At 50.1% G+C, this 25086-nt stretch overlaps 1 protein-coding gene and 1 long non-coding RNA gene across 6 annotated transcripts in view; one reads left to right on the forward strand and one right to left on the reverse strand.

Moving 5' to 3' along the window:
* Window positions 1-41: 41 nt before the first annotated feature.
* Window positions 42-7490, forward strand: LOC145515368 (uncharacterized). Its single transcript, XR_014060862.1, has 2 exons — window positions 42-251; window positions 5595-7490. It is a non-coding gene; the product is annotated as an uncharacterized LOC145515368 (long non-coding RNA).
* Window positions 2478-25086, reverse strand: part of HIF3A (hypoxia inducible factor 3 subunit alpha) — a 32031-nt gene continuing 9422 nt past the window's right edge. For 2 of the 5 annotated variants that reach the window (XM_081515585.1, XM_081515586.1), the window contains 12 exons: window positions 24198-24282; window positions 23623-23735; window positions 22906-23114; window positions 21222-21328; window positions 20903-21050; window positions 14718-14836; window positions 13488-13678; window positions 12300-12404; window positions 9819-10090; window positions 8301-8418; window positions 6746-6827; window positions 2478-5278 (listed from right to left, as the gene is read on the reverse strand). In XM_081515585.1, the coding sequence (XP_081371711.1) occupies window positions 5181-5278; window positions 6746-6827; window positions 8301-8418; window positions 9819-10090; window positions 12300-12404; window positions 13488-13678; window positions 14718-14836; window positions 20903-21050; window positions 21222-21328; window positions 22906-23114; window positions 23623-23735; window positions 24198-24282 (1647 nt within the window). In that variant the 3' untranslated portion in view covers window positions 2478-5180. The remainder of the gene's footprint in view (window positions 5279-6745; window positions 6828-8300; window positions 8419-9818; window positions 10091-12299; window positions 12405-13487; window positions 13679-14717; window positions 14837-20902; window positions 21051-21221; window positions 21329-22905; window positions 23115-23622; window positions 23736-24197; window positions 24283-25086) is intronic. The other 3 variants (XM_081515587.1, XM_081515588.1, XM_081515589.1) reach the window with 2 other exon arrangements.

Below are 25086 nucleotides of genomic sequence, written 5' to 3' on the forward strand. Positions count from 1 at the left end.
TAAAGCGCGGGCCCCAAAAGCTCCCTTCTCGCGCCTGCGCAGGGCCCTTTCGCCATAGAGCGCGCGGAGGACAAGGTGACCAGAGGGCCTCCTGATGGCGCCCTTCCTAGAATAAGCCAATGAGGAAGGCGAAAAGTGGCGCGCGGGCAAAAAAGGCCCGGCGTGGCCCCGGGTCCCAAAGTTCCGTGTTCCGAGCCGCAGAAGTTTCTCGGGGTCGTAGAGTGGGTTCTCCCTGCCGTCATCTCCGGATGGTAGGTGGTTTGCGAACGCTGCTGGTGGGTGTGGCTTTTCTTTGTGGCAGTACCGTGCCTAACGCGGAACCTGAGCCGGGGGGTGTCTAGCCCTATTGTCAAGTACCTGTGTGACCTTGAACAGATCTTCTCTTCCTCTTTAGGGCCTCAGTTATCCCTCTCTGGAAAATGGGCAGTTTGTCCAACCGACAGAAGAAAGGGTCAGAGTTTCTAAGTTATTAACTAAAGGTACCCTGGATCCCCTAGACTCAGAAGGTTGTTGCACCATCTCCTTTCTCCTTTCTCATCCCTCACTCAGCAGCCTTCCATGGCTCCTCAGTGCCGTTAGGAGAGAACCAAGACTTTTTCTGATGAGCTAGAAGACCCTGAATAGTCTAACCTTAGGCAACATTTCCAGATGCCACTCCTATCCCCAATCCCCATTCACTGTACACATTTCCAGATGCCACTGCTATCCCCAATCCCCATTCACTGTACACCCTTCCGGGCCACCCTTCCCAAGCCCACAGCCACTGCTGCTGCTGCTGCTAAGTCGCTTCAGTCGCCACAGCCGCTACTCGATGCTAAAGTATAACACTAAATTCTTTAAGGCTCTGCTCCGGCTCCCCTCCTGGGGATAGCACGAGTTATCCCACCCTCACAGCTTCTTGTCCTGGCAATTAGACCCTAGCACAGCCAACAGTCACCCGAGAAACTAAAAGCTAGTATCACCTCCATTTTACAGATAAGGGCACTGAGATTGGTAGAGGTCAATGCACTTGCCCAAGGTCATACAGTAAGAAAGTCACAGAGCCAGAACTTGAACCTGTCCCAGCTTATTCCTGCGCTTTTCATTCCTACTTTGTTCCTACTCTATTCTATTCTACTCTCTCTCTATGCTTCAGAGCCTACCCTGTGGGCTAGATTTTTGATTGTTTTGAGGGAGAGGGATGCTGTAATGGATCTGAATCCTGAATTCGAATACAGCTCAGCCCTTTCCTGCTGTGTGACCTTGGCCAAGTGATCATCTTCTTTAAACCTCAGTTTCATCCTCTGCAAAATGGAGATGATAACTGCCTGTTGTTTAGGATTAGAGGAGAGTTTAATAAGATCATATAAGTAAAGTAACAGGGGGCCTAACACACAGTACTTTTTATATCCTTTCCATTGTAAGTACTCAAAGTGGGACAGAGTACCTAGAGTTGATGGTTGCGGCAGGGGTGAGGGGAGAGTGGGCAGCTCTCAGGAGGTTATGGGAGGACCTCAACCAGCAGGGCAATGGCACCCCACTCCAGTACTCTTGCCTGGAAAATCCCATGGACGGAGGAGCCTGGTGGGCTGCAGTCCATGGGGTCGCAAAGAGTCGGACACAACTGAGCGACTTCACTTTCACTTTTCCCTTTCATCCACTGGAGAAGGAAATGGCAACCCACTCCAGTATTCTTGCCTGGAGACTCCCAGGGACGGCGGAGCCTGGTGGGCTGCTGTCTATGGGGTCGCACAGAATCGGACACGACTGAAGTGACTTAGCATACTTAGCATATCAACCAGCAGGAGTAGGCAAGGAAGACTTCTTGGAGGAGGGGATGTCTGAACGAAGATCTAAAGTATAAGTAGGAGATAACCAAGTGAGGAGGGAGGGAAGGGAGAAAGGCAGAGGGCACAGCAAGTGACGGCTTAAAAGTGGTTTTCTTCCTTTGAAAAGACTCTTTTCAAAGAATCTTTGGAACATAGGAGAGGAGCTATGAGGGTGACATGACAGGTCAGGCACACCCATCTACACATGAGTCTCTAGACATACAACCTCTCTTTCATGTATATACACACGTGCACAGTCAAGTGTAGAGAATCATGTCACACACATAAACACCAGTACACAGAACTGTAGTGTCAAACATTCCTATACGTGCATCCAGAATCACAAACACCACACAGACAACATACAGGTACAAAAAAAAAGAATCACAATGCCTCCTACACTCTGGAACGCAAAAATCCAAATGAGAAACATACCTAAGGCTGAATCATTTCACCCAGACACTAATACACATAGGAGGAATTACAACCCTCCCCATACACAGGTTCACAGAATTATGTCAGAGCAACCCACACAGAACGGAAACATCACCAGACACACAATGTTACACAGACCTACGCAGGAACAGTGTCACACGCAGAATCACAAATTGACAGCCAGTGCACCCACACCCCCTGAAGCAACCCTAGAGATGAGTCAACACACAGAGCTCTGGTGCCTATCAAGGCGCAATCTTTATGGAGGTTTAGAGATTAATGGGTGTCAGAACCAGCATGGCTGGTCCAGTCCCTCTCCCCTCCCCAGCCCAGCCTAGGTCACCCCCTGAGGGAGAGAGGGGTCAGATCCTTCTCCCCCCGACATAGCACCGATCTGGACAGGCCATCTCTTGATGAAACGATGAGAAGTGCCTTCCACAAAGGGGAGTGAATTGGGTGAAGAGAATGTGAGGCTTTCTCCTGTGGGAGACCAAGAAGAGCACCATCGTAGAAAGAAATGTGGAGAGAGGCGGGGACACGGGGTGGCAGAGTACGGAGGAGTCCGGGCCTCCTCCCCACCCCGCGATATGTACATTGGGCTGTGCGTGTGCCTGTGCGGCTGGGGAAGTCTCCTGGATTGTGAGGGAGCCCTGGGTTCCCCAGATACTTGGAGTTAAGTAAAGGTAAGTATATATCTGGAGGACTGAGGTGGGGAGTGGAGGGGGGTCTGGGACAGAGAATTTTTAGGGATATGAGACTGAGAACAGGGAAGCTTGAGCAGGAAGTTCATTAGCCCAAGGACCTGGGGGGGTCAGGATCTGAAATGGGAAGACTTAAGACAGAGAGTAGGAATTGGAGCTAGTTGAGTTGGGTGGGAAGCCCAGAATAGAATTAGGAGGGTGGGGTCTGAAATCAAAGAGTTAGAGGTCTTAAGATTTGGAACCAGAGGAATCTACAGGACAGGGTCCATATTCTAAAATCAGCTGAGTTCCAGAACCACAAGAATTTGGATCTGAAATCAGAGGCATTTGGGAGGCTGTGAGGTCTAGAACCAGAAATAAAGAATAAGGACTAGAATTTGAAAAAGCCTGAAGACCAAGTTCTAGAACCAGAGGGATTTGGGCAAGCTTAACCCTAGAACCCAGAGTTTAGAGCTGTAAGGTCTAGAACCAAAAAAGTTGATAAAGCAAGGTCTGTAATCAGAAGATGTTTGAAGGCTGAGTTCCAGGTGCAGGGTAAGTTGGAATCATAAAATGTGGAATAAGAGGGAATTGGAGATTATAAGTTCTAGAACCAAGGGAATTTCTAGGATGAGGTCTGAAATCAGAAGATATTTAAAGCCAGTTTCTAGGACCAGAGAAGAGAGAGATAATCAGATCTGGAATCAGGGAGTCTTGTAAATTGCAAGACGGAGAGGTTTATATATAGTCCAGAACCAGTAAATGGTAGAGATCATGAGGACTAGAGTGAAGGAGAACTGGAATGTGGTGTCTAGTTCAGAAAGTACTAATTATAAGCCCAAGACATAAAACTCATATCTTCCTTTTGATGGGAAAAGCAAGTCTCAAGTCTAGAGTTGAAAAGGAACGAGCTGGGCATCATGAATCAAAATGATCTAGACATTACAGAGTCTGGATTTGGAAAGAAATGCATCAAAGGTCAGGAAGACTAGCACCAATTGAGAGCTTGGGGTTGTGAGGTCCAACATCAGAGGAAATCTTTGGTCTTAAGAGCTGGAATCAGCAGGAGTGGGAGCATGTGCCATTGGGAACAAGGGAGAAGTGTGGGAAGAGCTCTAGAACCAGAGGAAGGCAGAGAGTGAGTTCTAGAAGCAGAGGATTCTGATGGTCCTGGGCCAGAGGGGGTTGGAAGTTGTGAGCCTTAGAACCAGACAGCTTTGGAGACTGTGAAGAAGAAAGAGTTGGAAAGTGTGAACTCCAGAATGAGAAAAGGCTGAAGAATGTGAGATCTAGAATCCCAGTGGTTTGGAGGATGAGAGAGCTAAAACAGACCACATTGGGCATTGTGCGGTCTAGAACCAGAGATGGATGTGGTGGGGGCGGGCGCACCATCTAGAACCAGAGAAGGCCTGAAGTTATGCGGTCTAGAACCAGAGGAGGCTGGGAGTGGCACAGTCTAGAACCACAGAGGGTCAAAAGCTGAGTGTGGACTAGAACCAGAAATGGTTGGAGGTTGTATGGTCTGGAAGCAGAGGCAGGAGGCTACACCTGTGATAGGAAAACCAGCGATGGCGCTGGTGTCCAGGTCAGGCTGGAACCAGCTGGAAGTCCAGAGTGGAGGTGTGGGCAGAGCTAGGTGGCTGCTTGGAAGATGAAGGGCTCAATGAGAAGTCATGGGGCGCAGAGGAGGGGGTTGTTAGGCAGTAAGGTCTGGCCCAGAGGTCCCCCTTCCCCATTGACACCTATGATGAGAGGGGGAGCTCAGAGTCCCACATTCTTATAGACCCCAGGCAATTTGTAGCAATTAAAAACATACCATGAAAATAACAAAAATAAGAATGAAAGAAAGATGGATAGAAAGAAATGTGAGTATGATTATCAATACACCCCAGAGCCCAGAAATACAGATCTGAACCACAACCTCCCCCACTCCCAATTACCGAAAATAAAGCCAAGAGAGTTGAAGAAAAGGATGAGGTAACCAGGATTGAGAACCTCAAGGGAAGTCCTGAGTGAAGCAGGAGAGGGCCAGGGACCCCCTCCCAGAGGTCACTGAGCTGAGACCACCCCAGAGCACCCCCAAATGGTGGGGGGCGGAAGGGTGGGGGCTGAGGTAGGCCCGAGGCGGGTGGGGGTCACCGAGAGGAGAGAGGGAACCCTTCTCCGGACACCGCCATCCTGTGCGTTGGCTGCCAGCTTGGAGTATGGTTGACATCCTTTCTTGGGGAGGAGAAAGGAGATGAGAAGAGGACCTGATTCAGTTGGCCTGGGCCAAGCCTGCCGCTAGCTGGAAGTGGTTCCTGGGCTGGGCCGTGTCCTCGTCTGGGTAGAGAGAGAGCAGGGAGGGGCCCGGGCCTGTGGGGGAAGATGGAAGGAAAACCAATGGGGAGTTATCACCCCAACCCTTCTTCCCTTCCAGGCAGTTAAAAGCCTGACTGCTGGGACTTCCCTGGTGGTCCAGTGGTTAAGAATCCGCCTTCCAATATAGAGGACACGGGTTCCACCCCTGGTCAGGGAACTAAGATCCCACATGCTGCTTGGTGCAGCCAAAAAAATAAAATAGCAAACCCCACCCCCCACCTCCCACCAAACTCCTTTCCCCTCTGCATGCCCTGTCTTCCCCCAGTAGCACTGTTTTTCATTATTGTATTTGTTTCTTTGTTCTGGACAGGCTCCTTCACTAGAATGTCAGCTCTATGAGGGCAGGGAGTTCTGCCTGTTTCGCTCCCAGGTGTGTCTCCAGCTCCTCGGACAGCGCCTGGCACTTACTGTGTGTTCAGTGAATATTTGTTACACGTATAAAGGAAAGAATGAATCGAGGGACAGTGACCGTGGCTGAAACGGAGGATGTAACGCAGAGTGTCATCTGAGATGAGGCAGCGGTCAGACTCCATGGAGACTAGAGTCCAAGCTGAGGGTCTCCCTCTTTCTGAAGGGCACCAGGGAGCCTTGGAAGAGCTTTGAGCAGAGGAAAACCAGGGTCAGATTCGTGCTTTGGAAAGCTCCCTCTGGCTGATGCCTAGAGGTTTCAGGTGGAGCCATGGCTGTTGACAATGATACTGGGAGCCACATAGACACAGCAGCTGGTCCCGCTCTGCAGGGGGGCTCTGGAACCAGCATCACCGCAAGGGCGAGCTTTCTCTAGTGTTTCTTGTGAAACCAGTCTTGGCAGCATCTCTACAAGTCCTCAAAACATCTCACTAAAGTGTAAACTCTTACAATCGGCCCTCACAGAGGGGCTTCCCAGGTGGCGCTAGTGGTTAAGAACCCGCCTGCCAAAGCAGGAGATGCAAGAGATGCAGGTTCAATCCCTGGGTCGGGAAGAATACCCTGGAGGAGGAAATGGTGACCCACTGCAGTATTCTTGCCTGGGAAATCCCATGGACAGAGGAGCCTGGCGGGCTACAGTCCATGGGGTCGCAGAGTCGGACACGACTGAGCGACCGAGCACCGTCACTAACAGAGGCGGGAAACCGAGACTCCAGAGGCAGAAACTATCTCCCAAGGCCACAAGCTGGGAATGACCAAGGCGCAATCAGACAAGGGCTTTGGGAGACCCAGGCTCAGGCCCCCGGGCTCCGCTTCCACCTCAGGGGGCAGCTTTGGCCAGCCCCTGCCTCCCTCGGGGCCTCTTCTTTCCTCCCACGGTGTCCCCCCAACCCCCGAGAAAGCAGGAGGGGCTGCCTGTTTCCACTAAGGTCATGTGCAGGCACTGACAGCCCCCCACCACCCTCAGGATCACCCCACCTTCTCTCAACCATCTTAAGGCACCTCTCACGGGAGACAAGGACCCAGGGCCCATCTACCCAGGTTGCTACTCACCCAGGGGCTCACTCAGTTCCAGGAGGTGGGTGCTGGGATCCTGCCGGCTCTCTGGGGCTGGTCCTCCTGTCAGAAGGAAGCTCTAGGGGACAGAGACAGAGCCGCCGTCATTACCATCATATATCAGCTCTGTGACCTTGGGTGAGTCGCTGTCCCAGACATGCTCTGTGGCTCCTTCCAGAGCCTTGTTCTTCCCTTCTCCTGGGCCCCAGCAAGCTGACCTGCTCCCATGGACTCCATCTAGGTGCAGCCTTGCTGCTCCTTGTTTTCCCTTGGGGTTCATGTGATAGGAGATACCAGCAGGCGGGAGGAGGAAGACCAGGGGTATTTGATCTAGCTGCCTCCCTGCTGGCTCATCATGGGTTGGCTGTGTCCCTCCACCGAAGGTGTCAGCTCTTTCAAGGTGGACCCTACTTTCTCAAGGATCCGGTCACCACCCCCTTGCCCTGTGCTAGAGGTGGTGTTGCTAATCCCAGGGTCTTGCCCACACCTTTACCGACAGTCCTGTTACTAAATTCTCCTTAATACCCCATTTGAGCATGCTCTCTGTGTCCTGTCCAGACTCTGACTGATAGAGTTGCTTAACCTCTTGAGTGTAAATGTGAATAATAATAATTGGGAGTTCGCTGGTGGCCCAGAGCGCTTTCATTGCTGAGGGCCCAGATTCAATCCCCAGTCAGGGAACTAAGATCCCACAAGCTGTGTGGCATGGCCGAAAACAAATAAATAAATTTAAAGAAAAAAATTTTATTTAAAATAATTGTTACTATTCAAGAGAGGCTGTAGGGATTGAATAATTTACTCGTGGTAGGCATTTAGTGCAGTCAGCATCTGGCACATGGTAGACACTCAATAAGTAAAAAACTGTTGATATTGTCAACCTTTATCAACCTGATATTATACCCTCATGTTCAAACAGCTCTGTTCAGACTGAGAATTCAGGCTTTTGGTTGGTTGGTTTTTATACGACCATTTATCAACAGCCCACTAAGGGGCAGCTAAGGGCCTGATTTCATTGCATCTCATGCCAGTCCTATGGAATGTAACTGTCCCCACTCTCCAGATGAGGAGACTGAGGCTCAGAGTGGTGACATGACCCACACACCCAAGGTATCGGAGTTACTAGGTGACAGACCTGGGATTTGAACCCAAGTCAGTCTGACTCTAGTGTCTGTACTCTTAAAGCTACACTAATAATGCAAGGCCAAGACAGTGCTAGATTTGCTTGGGGGGGTGGGGGGGTGGGGGGAGGAGGAGTGGTTCCCATGGGAGCTGAGGTTTCCTACAGACGTTCACCCTTGTCATTTCTCCCCTTACTCTGCTTATTTTTTTCTTCTTAGCACTTACCACCAACTTACATCTATTTGCAAAGCCCTTTCATGCCTATTGCCTGAGCCAGCAGATCAAGGTCTTACCCTTGACTGGATGACTGACCATCCATTTGATCTTCAGCCAGCCCCTGCCCCTCTTGTTTTTCCATCTCTAAAAACAGTAGGTTTAAGCCTGCTAGGTTCTGAGGGCCAGAGAATCCCATGCCACGCAACCCCACACATACCAGGCTGAGAGGAGGCAACAGGAAGTTTTCGGGTTCTGGGCTCGGGGACCGTTTGGGGGGCCTCACTCCCAGCAGCTCCACCTTCTCTGTCTCGTCTTCTGAGCTCGGGACCAGAGCCCTGGAGGGAGACAGGCAAGAATCTCAGGGCCCAGCAAACCTGGGCAGGTGTGGGCCCTAGTGTGCACAGGTGAGGAACGTCCATTCACTCCCCCAAGCACCCGTTTATTCCTTTACTCATACACCCACCAATCCATTCATTCATCTGTCTATCAATACATCTTCCCATTCATCTGTCCAATGATCCATCACCCACCCACCTACCTATACAACCTCCATCTGTCCAACCTTCCATTCATCCACCTATCCATCCATCCACTCATCCACCCACTCCCCATCCATCCACCTACTATACTCACTAATTTCCTCCCTCTCTCATTTCACAAATCTTTGTTAGGTACCCACTGTATCCAGCTCCAAGCTGAGAGCCTTGGAAAATAATGAGATGTATCCATGAAAGCCTCGTAAGGATAGTTACGAGACCACCCTGGAGACTAATGGGCTCATGCCTGCAACTTGGAGAGCAGAAAGTATTGAGTATTAATAATAGTGATCTAGGGGGCTTCCGTGGTGGCTCAGTGGTTAAGAATCTGCCTGCCGATGCAGGAGACGTGGGTTCAATCCCTGGTCTGGGACGATCCCTCATGCTGCAGAGCAGCTAAGCCTGTGCACCACAACTATTGAGCCTGCACTCCAGGGCTCGGGAATAGCAACTACTGAAGCCCAAATGCCTCGAGTCCGGGCTCCACAACAAGAGAGGCCATCCCAATGAGGTGACCAAGCACCTCAGTGAAGAGTAACCCCTGTTGTCTGCAACTGGAGAAAGGCCCATGCAGTAACGAAGACCCAGCACAGCCAAAAATAAATAAAGGTGTTAAAAAAAATAATCTAACATCTTTGAAAGGGGGACACGGATCCTCTGAAATTATATGCGAAATCGTGTGTCGATATGTGTATGTGTCAAGTTTCTTGGGAAGAGTTCGTGGCTTTCAACCAATTCTCAGAGGTGTTCGGAAACTTGGTTCTGGGCAATTTCTCTGACACCATGGCAGTGTCATCTTCACTGTGAGAAAAACTGTCACTAGGCCAGAAATATGTTCTAAAGGAGAGGTTGGCTGATGGGTTGTGGATAAACAGTAAGAACAGTGGAGGGAACTCCAGAAGAAGGGCACAGCCCAGACAAAGACATAAAGATTGAAACAAACATGGCAAGTGCCGGGGACACCAAGGGCCTGGCTGGAGCAGAGGTCAGGGTGGGAGGAATGAGGAGGGATGAGGCTGAAAGTGGGGGGCAGGAGAAAGACGGGGTCAAGGACCTTCTCTCCACCTCCCTTTTATCTTAGTTCCCTGACCAGGGATTGAACCCACGCCCTTGGCAGTGAAAGCACAGAGTCCTAACCACTGGACTGCCAGCGAGTGCCCTCTACACTTCCTTTCTATCCCCGCTCAACTGCAGCTCACCTCTTCCGAGCCCCAACCATGGGGGAGGATGCTGAGGGATCCCCTCTGGAAGGGCTGGAGCAACTCAGCCGGGGGTCACTCCCCCAGCGGGGCAGCAGGGAGGTCTCAGGGGTTGGGGGCGACATGCCGTGGAAGCTCCGAGCACGGGGCCGGGGGACAGCCCCTGGAGGTCTGTGGTAGGCCCTGGGTAGCTGCTCGCTGGAGTTGAGCTGAAAGTCATCATCCATGGAGATGTAGGGGGCCAGCATCTCCAAATCCAGAGCATCGACGTCCTGCAGAGGGCAGGAGGGAGTTAAGAGCATGAGCTTTGGCCTTGGGTGGACGTGAGCTGGAGTCCCAGCTCACCACTTCTGAGTTGTGTGCCTGAGGTCAAGGGTCTGAGCCTCAGTTTCCTCATCTGTAAAATGGGCAGAAGGATTCTGTGGTAGCCAGTTGCCAAGATGGCCCCCAAGGATCCTCACCTCTTGGTATTTAGGCCCTAGTTTAGTCCCCAACTACCGTGTCCAGTCAATCCTAAAAGACATCAACCCTGAATATCCACTGGAAGGACAGATGCTGAAGCTCCAATACTTTGACCACCTGATGCGAAGAGCCGATTTATTGGAAAAGGCCCTGATGCTGGAAAAGATTGAAGGCAGGAGAAGGGGGCAACAGAGAATGAAATGGTTGGATGGCATCACCGACTCAATGGATATGAGTTTGAGCAAACTGGGAAATAGGAAGCCTGGCGTACTGCAGTCCATGGGGTTGCAAAGAGTCGGACACAACTTAGTGACTGAACAACCACAACAAAGACCTTAGAAAGACAAAAGGTGGTGCCTAGAAAATCCTCAGTCAGAAAAAAGGTACTCTAGAGTTTAAGGATATACCTCATAGGTCTCAATCAAACAATAGAGCTTCTATTAAACTTCAGAGCTCTGTCACTCAGCCATCTCAACAGAAGCCTGAAGTAGAGAAGAGTTTATCTCAGAGATTAGTGGGTATGGCTTTTGTCTAGTGGAGTGAACTCCAAAGACACTTACGTGAACAGAAGCATTGGCAGCTTGGACTGAAAGGGAAAGGGATGGTACAAAATGAAAAGGGAACTTTGGACCATCAAAACTCTAAGCAGAAAGCAGGTTACAAAAACCGCTCAGCTGCAAACACAAGCTACATTTTTCTGAAAAAGGAAGGATGACAGAGTGAATTGCCAAGAGCCCAAAGGGTGGACCCAAGAACCATGGAGAAAAACTACTGGGAAATAGTAGGAATGAGTTCTGATCAAGGAACTATTTTTTTTTTCTTAGTTTTTTTTTTTAATTGAAAGATAATTGGTTTACAATATTGTGTTGGTTTCTGCCATACATCAGCATGACAAGGGACTTTTGATATTTGCCCAAATGGCTTTCAAAACTGCTATGGATCAGCAATGCTTATGCTCTCCTTCCCCCCACTTTTTTGAATACGAATATTTTGGCAGTTATTCTACGCCTGTCCCATCACTGGATGTTGGGAATGTGTATGGCAGACAACTTGTCTCTTTAGTTCAGAGGCCAGCAGATTGAGAGGAACTGTATTTGAGGTGCTCAGCCACACCCAGACCTGACTGAGGTGATGAGATTCTGGACTTGCTGTTGTAATGGGAAGAGACTTTGGGGGGCCTTGGGAGGGGTGAGTGTACCTTGTGTGAGGGAGAGACATGAATCACTGGGGGTCCCAAGGATCATTGCCTTCTGGTGTCCCCAGTGTGGCTGCCTTCCACACTGTGCTGCGGTTGGTCTGTTTGACCAACACAATATAGCAGAAGTGGGGGATGTCACTTCAGAGATTAGGATATAAACGACCGCATCTTCTGTCTTGGGTTCACTCTCTCAGATTAGTTGCCCTGGGGGAAGCCAGCTGCCGTACTGTGAGGATGCTTAGGCAGCCTGTACAGGCCCACATGGTGAGGAACTGAGGCCTCCAGCCAAAGCCATGAGGGACTGCAGCCTGCCAGCAGCCATGTGCATGAATTTGGAAGTGGATCCTCTAGTCCCAGACGACTGTGGCCCTGACTGAGAACTTGACTTCAACCTCGTGAAAGACTCAGACAAAACCATCTAGCTAAGCTGCTTCCAGATTTCTAATTCTCAGAAACTGTGCGACGTAATAAATGTTTGCTTTAAGGTACTGAGTTTCGGGGTCATTTGTTACACCACGATAGATAGCTAATACATCATGCCACTGTCATTTATCTCTCCAGACCACCAATCATCCAAACACTTTCCATCTATCATCCATCCAACAGTCTTATCTATCCAGCAACCCATCCATCCATCCATCCGGATACCTAAGCATTACCCATCCATCTCTCCATTTTCACCCACCTAGTGAATTCAGTGACCCATCTATCTATCTATTCATCCACTCATCCCCTTAACCACTCCACCATCCCTCTCTAAAGCTTAGCTATGTCACCCAGAACCCAGAGGTAAAGACCATTCCTTCCATGCTCACCCTTACCTGAGCGATATCTAGATCTGTCTCCACTGCCTGCAGCTCTTTCCCAGAGGCCAAGACTTTGTGTGCATTCTCCACATCCACAAGTAGTTCATCTGGGAGATCAGCCTGTGGGGACAGAGAGTAGAGACTCAAGGAAATCTTGGGCCTGGGAGATGTTGGCAGTAAGGCAGTCTAAACATTTGAGCTCGGGCTAGAAGTGAGGGTCAGTTGTCAGACAGCTGGGACACCAGACGAGTCAAATAGCAAATGTGAGTTTCTGAACCTGGGTGTGCAAAAGTCTGAGTGCCTGGGTGTAGACTGACAGAGCACACATCGGAGGTTCAAACGACCGAAGTCTGAGGCCAAGATACTCGGGCCCTGACAGGTTAAAGAGCTTGGAGTCTGGGGGGAAACAATGCAGAGTCCCGTTGTCCCAAGGGTAAAGGTGAGGTCAAAGGTCACAGTCTATCTCTTTGGGGGAGAGAAGATATTTTGGGGGGTCATGAAGGTGGGGATAAGGAAAGTCAAGACTAGATAATATGGACCCCTGAGTCAAAGGTCAGCTTTCTGGACTCTTTAAATAAAATCAGTAACCACTATGGTCTGTTGAAGTCTTTACTAAGTGCTTGTCATGAATGATATCACTGAACTCTTGCCATAACCAATGAGGTGGCTACATGCTACTATCCTAATTTTACAGGTGAGGAAACCAAGGCCCCACTTGTCCAGGGTAACACAGCTCTACATGGCAGAAGCAGGGCTTGAATCCAGGTTTAAGTAATCTAAAACATCAGGCATTCTTGTCTCTATGAGGTCAAAATTTAGAGAACCCAGGACTTCCCTAGCGGTGCAGTGATTAAGACTCAGTGCTTCCACTACAGGGGGCACAGGTCCGATCCCTGGTCGGGGAACTAAGATCCCACATGCTGTGTGGCGCGGCCACAGAGTAAAAATTAAAAAAAAAAAAATTCAGATGCTTAGTCATAAGCAATGAGGGGGTTACCCTTGCCAGTCCCAAACATCCTACATTTTGATCCAGATAACAGTTGAAAGAATCTGGAATCTAGATCTTGAAGAAACCCCAACTCCATCTCATCCCCAACCTTTCCACTTCACAGAGGGAGAAACCGACGCCCAGAGAATAGCAAGATTCAAGCCAAAGACCCAAAAACCTGGATCCTGCGGGCTGAGGTGGAGGGGAATGCTTACCGGAAGAGGACTTTGGGGGCGCCGTGTGGCTGGGGGTGCACTGGGGGTAGCGGCTACTGAAGTCCCGTCCAGGATTGGTGCCAGGAGTCGACGGAGGTCAGGGCTACAGAAGCGACGGGGGTCAGCGGCCAAGGTGGCCTCACTCAGGGCAGGGGGGTGCAGGAAAGCCAGGATCCGGGGACCAGAGGTGTCTGCAGGACACATCAAGGTAGGTAGGACACAGGAGGGTCACTCAGGGCTGAGAGGAGAGCCCTCTGCCCACCCAGGGAGCAGAGCTGACGATGTAATCAGTATGGACCCCATTCACAGCGTTGGGAGCTGAGTGCTGGAGAAGACCTGCTGGGCCAGTGCCATCCCTTCAGTGGCCCTGGAGGGTCCTAGGGGAGGGACCATCATGGAGTGGGGGCACACTGTAGGTAGGGACAGTAGCCACTGCCCAGTGGTGGGGACATGTTTTAATATTTCAAGTTGACACAGCTGGACTGGGGCACAGAACTAACCTGATTCTCCAGTAGCACAGAACAGCCTTTGGCCATTTGGCTGTGGTGGAGGGAGGGTGAGTGGGCATGTTAGGGGAGGAAGCTGGCCCAAGACCCTCAAGGAGGTTCTAAGGACCCCGGAGGTCAAGAATGTGGTCCTGAGTCAGTTCTAAGCCAGAAACGGAAAGGGTGTGGGTGACCTCATACCACACCCAGGAGCATGGGTTGCTAGCAATCCTTGGGAGATGGTGAAGCCCTAAAGAACAATCAGGGAGGGAATCTCATTTATCCAGGATTGGAGGGGGAGGACAATGCTATTAAGCAGGAGAGAAGGAAGAGGTAAAAAGAAGCCAGATGTGGAAGGGTCAAGACTATTGGAAGCCAAAGTATAGTGAAGTGGGAGCAGGGAACAAATTGAAAGTGGGGACAGTTGGGGGAGACAGTTGGGAGTCACAGCAGGATTCAGAGCACAGGACAACAAGACTGAAGCAATACAGGAGAAGAGGGAGTACAGAAGAGAGAAGAGCATTCTGGGCAAAGGAAACTGCAGTGCAAAGGCCCTGAGGCAGGAAAAGAGTCTATTATGTTCCCAGAGCACTAAGGAAGCTGGTGTGGTTCAGAGAGTGAGTAAGAAGGGGAAGGAGGCAGGAGGCAGGTCACACAGGGCCAAGTGGGTCAGATGAAGGCACTTGGGCTTTCTCCCAAGCATCCTGGGGACACAACCCCACCCAGCCCCAGCCCAGCCCCATACCAAGTCTGTCCCCAGGATTAGGGGCATCCTTCTGAGAGGGGCTGCCCCGCTGAACGTGTCTGCGAGAATGTCGCTCCGTTTGCTCCAGGGACAGCACCACTTCAGTCTCTTCCACCCGGCTGGGGTACAGGGCAGAAAGGGGAGTGGGAGTCAGGGAGGGTGCCTGGCCCCACCCCTAGGCAGTCCCCTCCTAGTGATGTCCTATTACAGGAGGCCATCTCGTCCAGGGGCAGGAGGGCATTGTGCGGAAAATAATTTGCCGTGCTGACTTGTTTTAAAGATTTAAATTTTGTTGACTGCTTTTTTTTTTTAATTATATTAAATAGCATTGAAAAGAAAGTTAAGGGTGTCTTCTCAAATTCCCTCTGTGGAAGGAAAGGCAGGAAAGAAAGGCATTTAGCACAGCCTGGGAAGAGAGAAAGAAGAGAGACTGTGGGGCCATGAGGGGCAGAGAACAGGGAGATTGAAAGGCATGAGAACTAAATATTCTCTTTATAGACATTTACTTATAAACACATTCTTAAATGTATTGATGAAGACTATATATGTACCATATTCTTATGTTACCAAATATGAAGAATTTATAGGGATATATTTTTATGAATAAGATTTTATTTAGGAAGCTTCTATTCATAGACATTTGCCACATTCAAAGGAACAAATTTATAAATATATGCTTCTGTCCCTCATGTCTTCCTGCCGCCCCCTCCCTCCCCAGTCTCTAGCTGCAGAAGCAATCCAACTGTTCCCTTTGCAAACCGGCTTCTGGAGAATGGGACCCAGGGTGGGGGGGACCAGACCCTCATTTGCATCTCATTTGCATAACTCTCCAGGACGCAGTGTGGGTGGTCCTTCCACCAGCTCTTCCGGAAGCTGGGACCCTGCCCCATCCTCACCCACCCCTTCTGGGCTGGAAACATCCCAGTTGAGGCTGGATTCAAAGCTACCCCACCCCTCTTGAAAAACAGAGGCTCATACAGTCACGTGTACATGCACTCTGTACTCACAGGCACAAACAGGAACCCTCATATACCCCCAGGTGTATTCCTGGTCAGGTAGGCACACATACTCTCTACACTGGGGCTAACACATGTGCCTACATGCCACATGGAATGCACATATTCATTCCTTCCAGACCTTTCCTTGTTTGTTTGTGCTCACTCAGTCATGTCCAACACTTTGTGATCCCACGGACTGGAGCCCGCCAGGCTCCTCTGTCCATGGGATTTCCCAGGGAAGAATACTGGAGTGGGTTGCCATTTCCTACTCCAGGGGCTCTTTCCAATCCAGGGATTGGACCCACGTCTCTTATACCTCTTGCATTGGCAGGTGGATTCTCTACCACTGTGCCACCTCAGAAGCCGTTTCCTAGACAACCAGAAATACTTAGTGGTTAAGAGCAAGGGCTCTGAAGCCAGCAGCCTGGGATTCAGATTCCAGCTCTGCCATGTACAAGCTGTGTGACCTTGCGCCTATGGCTGAACCTCTCTGGGCCTCATTTTCCTCTTCTGTAAAGTGGGGATAATAATCGTACCTCCTCCCCAGGTTGTCATGAAGCCTAAATAAGTTAGCATATGTCAAATGCATAGAACTGTGGCACAGGATTGAGCAATTACTATGTGCCAGGCACTGTTCTAGGCACTGGAGATTCAACAGTGAACAAGACAGACAAGTCTTCCAGCTCTCATGGTGGGAAATGCTAGTGGGAAAAGACAGACCTTAAGTGAAAGACATTACTTGTTGGTAAATGTATCTGCGTCGTTGTTGTTGTTTAGTTGCTAAGTCATGTCTGACTCTGTGACCCCATGGACTGACTGTAGCTTGCCAGCCTCCTCTGTCCATAGGATTTCCCAGGCAAGAATACTGGAGAGGGTTGCCATTTCCTTCTCCAGGGGATTTTCCCGACCCAGGGATCAAACCTGCATCTCCTGCATTGGCAAGCGGATTCTTTACCACTGAGTCACCAGGGAAGTCCTATCTATGTAGTTACAAAATGTATTATACATCTTTCCAGTGAACAAAGCACTTGAAACATGGCTGGTTGGAACTGAGATGTATTGTCATGTAAACGGCTTCCCAGTGGCTCAGCGGGAAAGAATCTGCATGCAAATGCAATCCTTGGGTTGGGAAGATTCCCTGGATAGGAAATGGCAACCTGCTCCAGTCTTCTTGCCTGGAGAATCCCACAGACAGAGGAACCTGGCAGGCTACAGTCCATGGGATGGCAAAGGGTCGGACATGACTGAAGTGACTGAGCGCGCAGAGCAGGTCAGTGTCAAACACACTCCAGAGACTTTCCTGGTGGTCTAGCGGCTCAGAATCCATATTCCCAATGCAGGGGGCCTGAGTTCAATCCCTGGTAAGGGGACTAGATCCCACATACTGCAACTGAAGATCCCACATGCCCCAGCGAAGATCAAAGAGCTCTCATGCCACCTGGGAGCAGTCAAATAAATAAATAAAATACTAAAAATAATAAAACTGAATACACACTAGATTGAAAAATTGAGAATGAAAAAAGAATCTAAAAGTCTCAATAATTTTTAGGGGACTTCCCTGACAGTCCAGTGGTTAAGACTCCAAGCTTCCAGAGCTTTTGCTGCAGGGGGCTCAGGTTTGATCCCTGATGCAGGAACTAAGATCCCACATCCCACTTAGCATGGCCAAAAAATCTTTAAAACTTTTTAAATAATAATTTTTAATATCAATTACATGTTGAAATGATATTTTTGTATGCATTAGAATATGTACACATGTACCTATAACATAATGTACAATAATTTAATAGTCTATTATTAACTACATTTAATCCATATAGTCAAAGCTATGGTTTTTCCAGTAGTCATGTATGGATGTGACAGTTGGACCATAAAGAAGGCTGAGTGCCAAAGAACTGATGCTTTTGAACTGTGGTGTTGCAGAAGACTGTTGAGAGTCCCTTGGACAGCAAGATCAAACCAGTCAGTCCTAAAGGAAATCAACCCTGAATATTCCTTGGAAGGACTGATGCTGAAGCTGAAGCTCCAATACTTTGGACACCTGATGTGAAGAGCTGACTCATTGGAAAAGACCCTGATGCTGGGAAAGACTGAAGACAAAAGGAGAAGGGTCCTCCAGACCTGCCTTGTGTCAAAACTCAGCTAACTGTGTGACGACGGGCAAAGGACCTCCCCTCTCTGGTCTTCAGTTTTCCCTCCTCAAAAATAGGGATCGAGGAACTTCCTTGGTGGTCCAGTGGTTAAGAATCTGCTTTCCAGTGTAGAGGATATGGGTTCAATCGCTAGTCAGGGAACTAAGATCCCCATGCCTCAGGGCAACTAAGCCCGCCCTGCCACAACTAGAGAGCCTGCTTGAAGCAAACGACTGAGCCCATGCCCTCTGGAGCCCATCCACCACAACTAGAGAGAAACTCACACACCGAAACGAAGACCCTGCATATGAACTAAGATCTGATGCAGCCAAAAGTAAATAAATAAATGATCTGTTAAAATGGGGATCAAAATAACGGCTGTACCTCATGGGCTTCTTGTGAGCACAAAGCCCACGGTGTAGAATGCTGTAAGTGCCCCATGCAAGTGAGTTTTATTTTTATGGAGCAGGTGCTACTGGCAATGGAAGGAGGCCCAGGTGGAAGAGGAGGGATGGAGTCTACAAAGTGTCAGCACTCAAGCATGCACAGAGAGCCACGCAGCTGCACGCCGCACAGGCACAGTATCTATACTCTGTGTTTCTCATCTCACAGTTAACCCCCTTTCAAATCAGAGTCTTTGAATAACCTGTAGCCTTGAGAAGAATCAGAGCAAAGGAGAGGGGACCTCACTGTTACTGCTGCTGCTGCTGCTGCTAAGTCGCTTCAGTCGTGTCCGACTCTGTGCGACCCCAGAGACACCCGCCCACCAGGCTCCGCCGCCCCTGGGATTCTCCAGGCAAGAGTACTGGAGTAGGTTGCCATTTCCTTCTCCAAGGTGTGAAAGTGAAGTCTCTCAGTCGTGTCCAACTCCTAGCGACCCCATGGACTGCAGCCTACCAGGCTTCTCCATCCATGAGATTTTCCAGGCAAGAGTACTGGAGTGGGGTGCCATTGCCTTCTTCACTGTTACTGAGTAACCTCCTATTCATGCTTCATCCATTTTCTGCCAGTAAAACTGAACTCCCCAGGCCTGCTCTTTGCTTAGAGGGCGAAAGATTGAAATTCCAGGGCCTGGCCATCCAAAGGCAAGTCTTCATAATAAATAAAAGGAGCTTCCAGAAGAGATAGGAGGGCAGATCCCCTCTCCTTTGCTCTGATTCTTCTCAAGGCTACAAGTTATTCAAAGATTCTGATTTGAAAGGGGTTGATGGGAGAGCATTTCAAAGACGACCAGGCTTGTTTTCCTGTGTATGAAGACTTGCATAAATATTCCTGTTACCAACCTCTGTTTTCTAATACAATCTCTTCTTGATCAAAAAGACCCTTGGGAGGGACTTCCCTGGTGGTCCAGAGGCTAAAACTCCATGCTTCCCATGCAGGGGGCCCCAGTTTGATCCTGGTCAGGGAACTAGATCCTGCATGCTGCAACTAAGAGTTCGTATGCCACAATTAAGACTCGGCTCAGGCAAGTAAATAAATTAAAAAAAAAAAAAAGACCCAAGGAAACTTTAGAAATGAATGCCATGTCCTGGGAGACAGACTTCAAAGAAAAGCTGTAATTCTCTGTCTTGGGTGATAATTAGCTGCCCTTGTCACACGTTGTCATGGTGAAAAACTTCTAAGATGCATGATGGAAGGGGGGAGGAGCCTATGCTTTACCACTACACGTTCATTAGAGTGGTTCTGATGAAGACAGAGGAAATCAACCCTGAATATTCACTGGAAGGACTGACGCTGAAGCTCCAATACTTTGGCCACCTGATGCGAAGAGCTGATGCTTGCCATCAGGAAAAACCTGATGCTGGGAAAGATTGAAGGCAAAAGGAGAAGGGGGCGGCAGAGGGTGAGATGGTTAGACAGTATCACCGGCTCAATGGACATGAATCTGAGCAAACGCCAGGAAATAGTGAAGGACGGGGGAGCCTGGCTTGCTGCAGTCCACATGGTTGCACAGTTGGACACAGAGACTGAACAACAACAATGAAGACAAAAACAGACGATATAAAATAAAATGCTGGCAAGGATGCGGAGGAACTAGGACCCTCACACAGTGCTGACGGGAATACAAAATGGTACAGCCACGTTGGAGAGCAGTTTGGCAATTTCTTCTGAAGTTAAGCAACACCGACCATATGACCCATCCATTCCACTCTCAGGTGTTGATCCAAGAGGGATGAAAACATGACCTCACAAAATCATGGATGAGAATGTTTACTTTTCTCGTAATCACCCCAAACAGTCAACAGTTCAAATGTCCTCCAACTGATGAATGGATAAACCACGGTCCATACATATTCATAGCATAGATGACCTAGCATCAAAAAGGAACTGATGGATACACACCACAACATAAATTTAAAATCTATTAGGCTAAGTGAAAGAAGCCAGGCTCAAAGACTACATACTGTAGAATTTCATGTACATGACATTCTAGAAAAGGCAAAATTCTAGGGTCAGAGATTAGATCACGGGTGGCCAGAGACCACTAGGGGGTGGGCTGAGGTTCACTATATAAGAATTTTGGGGGGTGATGAAACTACTCTATAGCTTTTCTTTTTGACCTTGCTGTGAAGCTTGTGGGATCTTAGTTCCCTAACCAGGGATTGAACCCTGGCCCCAGCAGTGAAAGTCAAGAAAGAAGCCAAGTCCTAACCATTGGGCTGCCAAGAAATTCCCTACTCTATAGCCTGACTGTGGTTGGGGTTATACAATTCCCTGTATTTGTCAAAACTCACAGAACCACATACAAAAAAAAGAGTGAATCTTCTCATGTAAAGTACATGTTAATTTTTTAAAAGGACCTAAGATTGAGCTGTCTTATTATAACTTGAAAATAGTCTTTTTCATTTAAATTACCAGCACACGCTCATATATTTGTGTCTACACGCAGATGCCTGTGTGTGATCAGTCACACATGTTCTACATACATGTGCATACTTCCTCTCACACATGTGTGCACCGTACACATGCACACTTGTACATGTACACACATACCTGTTCATACATATGCAGACCAGACCCATGCACACAGACATCCCACCTCCTTCCCGCTTACCTGATCAGGAAGTGGACGCAGACGATACTCTCAGATTGGGGACCCCGGCCCCCTGACACCACTGTGGCCTGGGTCTGGGTCCACAGGTAGCCACCACTCCGGGCCAGGAAGCGGTACTGCCCCGTTACTGCCTGGCCCTTGCTCAGCACTGGGGAGGGGCATGGGGAGGGGTTAGGAAAACAGGAGAGAAGGCAGTGGGGGCAGGGCGTGGGGTATGAAGGGTCAGGGAAGAGAATGTTCTGTTCCCTGGGGCTTGGGGAGCGCGGAGCTGGTGTTGGCTGGCGCCAGGCAGCACCGGAAATGGAACCTGAACACATACACTTATGGATGCTCTGGCCGACGGCATCCGAGTCCAGCGCGTGGATGTACTCGTAGGCAGAACAGCCAATCAGGTCGTCGGGGCTGTAGCCGGCAACCTCCGCGATCCTGAGGTGGGTGGAGTGGAGCCTAGGTCAGTTCAACTGGCTGAGGTGGAGGGTGGGTGAAAGGAAGGAGAGGGGGGACACGGGGATGAAGCCAGCAAGACAGAGAGAGACAAGCTTGTAACAGAGAGAAAGGGAGAGCAAGGAACAGGAAATGGAGTGTGGCAGGCTGAATAATGGTTCCTGAAGATGTCTCCGTCCTAATTCCCTGAACCTGTGAACACACTACCTTCTATGGCAAAAGGGGTTTTGTAGATGTGATGAAGTTAACGATCTTGAGATGGAGAGATGATCCTGGATCCCCGGGGTGGGCCCAGTGTAAACACGGGAGTCCTTACAAGAGGGGGGAGCACATGGTCAGAGTGAGAACAGAAGACGCGATGATGGAGGTGGAGGTGGAAGTGATGTGCTTTGAGGTGGAGCGAGGGACCACGAGCCAAGGGATGTCGAGGGTCCCCAGAAGCTCCTGTGGCAAGGAAACGGATTCTTCCCTGGAGCCTCCGGAAAGAACACAGCCCTTGATTTTCATTTCATAAGACTCATCTCAGACTTGTCACCTCCAGAACTCTGAGATAGACAATATAAGTTGTTCTGAGCCACTACGTATGTGGTAACATGATACAGCAGCCATAGGAAATTAATAGGGGAGGAGCGTGTGTGTGTGAGGAGCACGCACGCAGCGTGCTCAGGCGCTTCAGTCCTGCCCGACTCTTTGCAACCCTATTGACTGTAGCTCGCCAGGCTCCTCTGTTCATGGGATTTTTCAGGCAAGAAGACTGAAGTGAGTTGCCATGCCCTCCTCCAGGGGATCTTCCTGACCCAGGAATCGAACCCATTGCAGGTGGATTCTCTACCCACTGAGCCACCTGGAAAGCCCGAATAGGGAAGGACAGAGAAGGTAAAAATGGGGAGAGCAATGAAAAGAAAGACAAAAGAGAACGTGAAAGAAATAAGAGAAGGGTAGAGAAAGGAAGAAAGAACATCACAAAAAGAAAAAGAAGAACGAATAGAAATAAAAAATAATCATGATGATAATGATTTAAAGAAAATAGGTACTTCTAGGCTACTCTGCACCAGGCAACTCACTGAGTGCTCAGGACACCTGTTCTAAGTAGGCTCCATTCTCACTTCACAAGGCGGATGAGGAAAGTGGGGTACAGAGAGGTGAGGTCCTTTGGCCAAGGATGCACAGCCAGCATTTGAACTCAAGCAGTCTGAACCCAGATAAGAAGACCCACATATGGGAAACTTCCTTGGCATGTCCAGAGGTTAAGACTCCGCATTTCCAATGCAGGGGGCTAGGGTTCGATCCCTGGTCGAGGAACTAAGATCCCCCATGATCAGAGGCATGGCCAAAAATTAAAAAAAAAAACAAAAAACCCACAGACAATTCAGAGACAGGCAGACACATCAAGACAGAGACAGATGGAGTCAGAGTGCCAGAAACAGACCAGAGAGAGAAGATGGGGGCGGGGGTGGGGGGTTGTGGGTAGGAGGACAGATGGTGAGTGAACTTGGGCAGAAAGGAAGAGGAGGAGCCGGGCTTGGCAGGTAGTGGGTGGGCCCCTGACTCCCGCCCACCTCTCGTCACAGTAGGTGAACTTCATGTCCAGGCTGTGGCGGCTGAGGAAGGCCCCCCGGCCCAACGGGGGCTCCAGGTTGCCGGGGTGGGGGATGGCTTCACAGATTAGCACCAGACATTGCAGGGGGGGCTCCAAGTTGGGACTCCCGGCTGGGGAAGTCTGTGCCGGGGGCTTGTAGATCCTCATGTGTCCAGAACAGTGTAGTACCTGGTGGGGGTAGTTGGGGGCGAGAGGGTGATGCACCTGGGCCTGGGGCTATCCAAGGGGCTGGGAGGTATGTTCCTGTGGGCCCCTCCCCTAGAGAGCTGTGAAGAAGAAAGCCCTGAGGATTCCAGAGCCCCAGCTCAGGGAGCTCTGAGGACCCCCAGACCCCGACCCCATAGAGACCCCAACCTAAGAAGGTTCTGACAATCTCCAGATTCTAAGACACAGGGAGCTTTGAGGACCCCAGATTTTCCTACCCCGTGGAGACTCCAGGCTCAGGACGCTGAGGACTCCCAGCGCCAGGCCCACAGAGATCCAGACTAAGAAAGGATACAAGGACCCCCCGATCCCCAACCTCCTAAGTACCCAGAGGATGTCCAAGACCCAGCCTGAGAAAGCCCCACTGGATCCCGGGCCCAGGAGACCCCCGGACTCCAACCCGCTGTGGGAACTTTAGGGCTCAGGTCCAGCCCTGGCGGGCCCCTCGCCCTCCAGGCCAGGTCCTGCGCACCTTCCAGGTGGCCGCCTTGAGATTGAGGGTGCGCCCGCGGCTGCTGAGGGTGCTCTTCATGCGCAAGGAGAAGCACCGCTCGGTGGGGGCCTCCAGCTTCTTTTTGGACAGGCCTGAGGAGGGCCACGGGGTGGGGGGCGGTGGCAGGGTCGGGGGAGAAGGGGAAGGAAGGGGGCAGGGGAGGGGGGAGCTGATCATCGGGTAGCTCGGGACAGGGCCCAGTTCCCTCTGGCACCCCAGTTACTAAACTCTCCCCAGCCTCATCCTCAAAATCTAGACCTGAAATCAGAGAGGGTCTCCCAGGGATATGCTATGCTCTTTAAGACAATCCCCCCCAGAGTGGGGTGAGTCCCTGTATCCCCCCTGGGCAGGGCCACAGCATCCTTCTCTTCCCATCTTTTTTTCTCAGTGGACAGGGAAGCTTGGAATGCTGCAGTCCATGGGGTTGCAAAGAGTCAGACACGACTGAGCGACTGAACTGAACTGAACTGATTCTAGAGGGGAGAGGATATGCTGAGGGCAGGATGGAGCCTCAGTTTCTGTAATTTAGGGGCAGAGACCTCCAGGGAACTCACTCTGCCGGGGGGTCAGGGCATCTTGAAGCTCCTCTTGGTCACAGGGATGGATAAAATCAAAGATATTGTGTCCGATCAGCTCCAGCTGGGAGGGAGGGAAGCAGGGGGGTGCCTTGGAGGAAAAGCATTTTTACAAGGGCCTCTGACCCATCTCCCCCTTCCCATCCTCATCACCCTGCCCCAATTCATGAACCCGGATTATTTTCCCAGTCTCCTTATTCATTCATTCATTCCTTTCTTCAGCATATCATTTGCCAGGCCTTCTTCTAGATGGTGTGGGCACAGAAGTAACTACAAAGACAAAACCCCGGACTCTCAGAGCTTACTGGGTAGTGAGGCGCATGCTCAGTCGCTTTAGTCATGTCTGACTCTGCGACCCCATGGACTGTAGCCTGCCAGGCTCCTCTGTCCACGGGATTGTCCAGGCAAGAATACAGGAGTGGGTTGTCATTTCCTTCTTCCGGGGATATTCCAAACCCAGGGATCAAACCTGAGTCTCCCTCATTACAGGTAGATTCTTCAGCATCTGAGCCATATAAAAAAATATACTAACCGATACAAAGAAAACTAAAGCAAGTTGTGCTGTGTTGTGCTTGGTTGCTCAGTTGTGTCCAACTCTTTGCAACCCTATGGACTGGAGCCCACCAGGCTCCTCTGTCCATGGGGATTCTCCAGGCAAGAATCCTGGTGTGGGTTGCCATGCCCTCCTCCAGGGGATCTTCCCGACCCAGGGATCAAACCCAGGTCTCCTGCATTGCAGGTGGGTTCTTTACCAGCTGAGCTACTAGGGAACCCCTTATGATGAAATGATGGAATACTATCTCAGAGGCAGTGGTCAGAGCTAAAGCTGAATGGGGGAGTGATGAGATCTTGGAGTCCTGGCTCTGCC

Source organism: Giraffa tippelskirchi, chromosome 7 (genome assembly GCF_054371585.1).
Source record: "Giraffa tippelskirchi isolate mGirTip1 chromosome 7, T2T-mGirTip1v1.2.pri, whole genome shotgun sequence".
Lineage (NCBI taxonomy): Eukaryota > Metazoa > Chordata > Mammalia > Artiodactyla > Giraffidae > Giraffa > Giraffa tippelskirchi.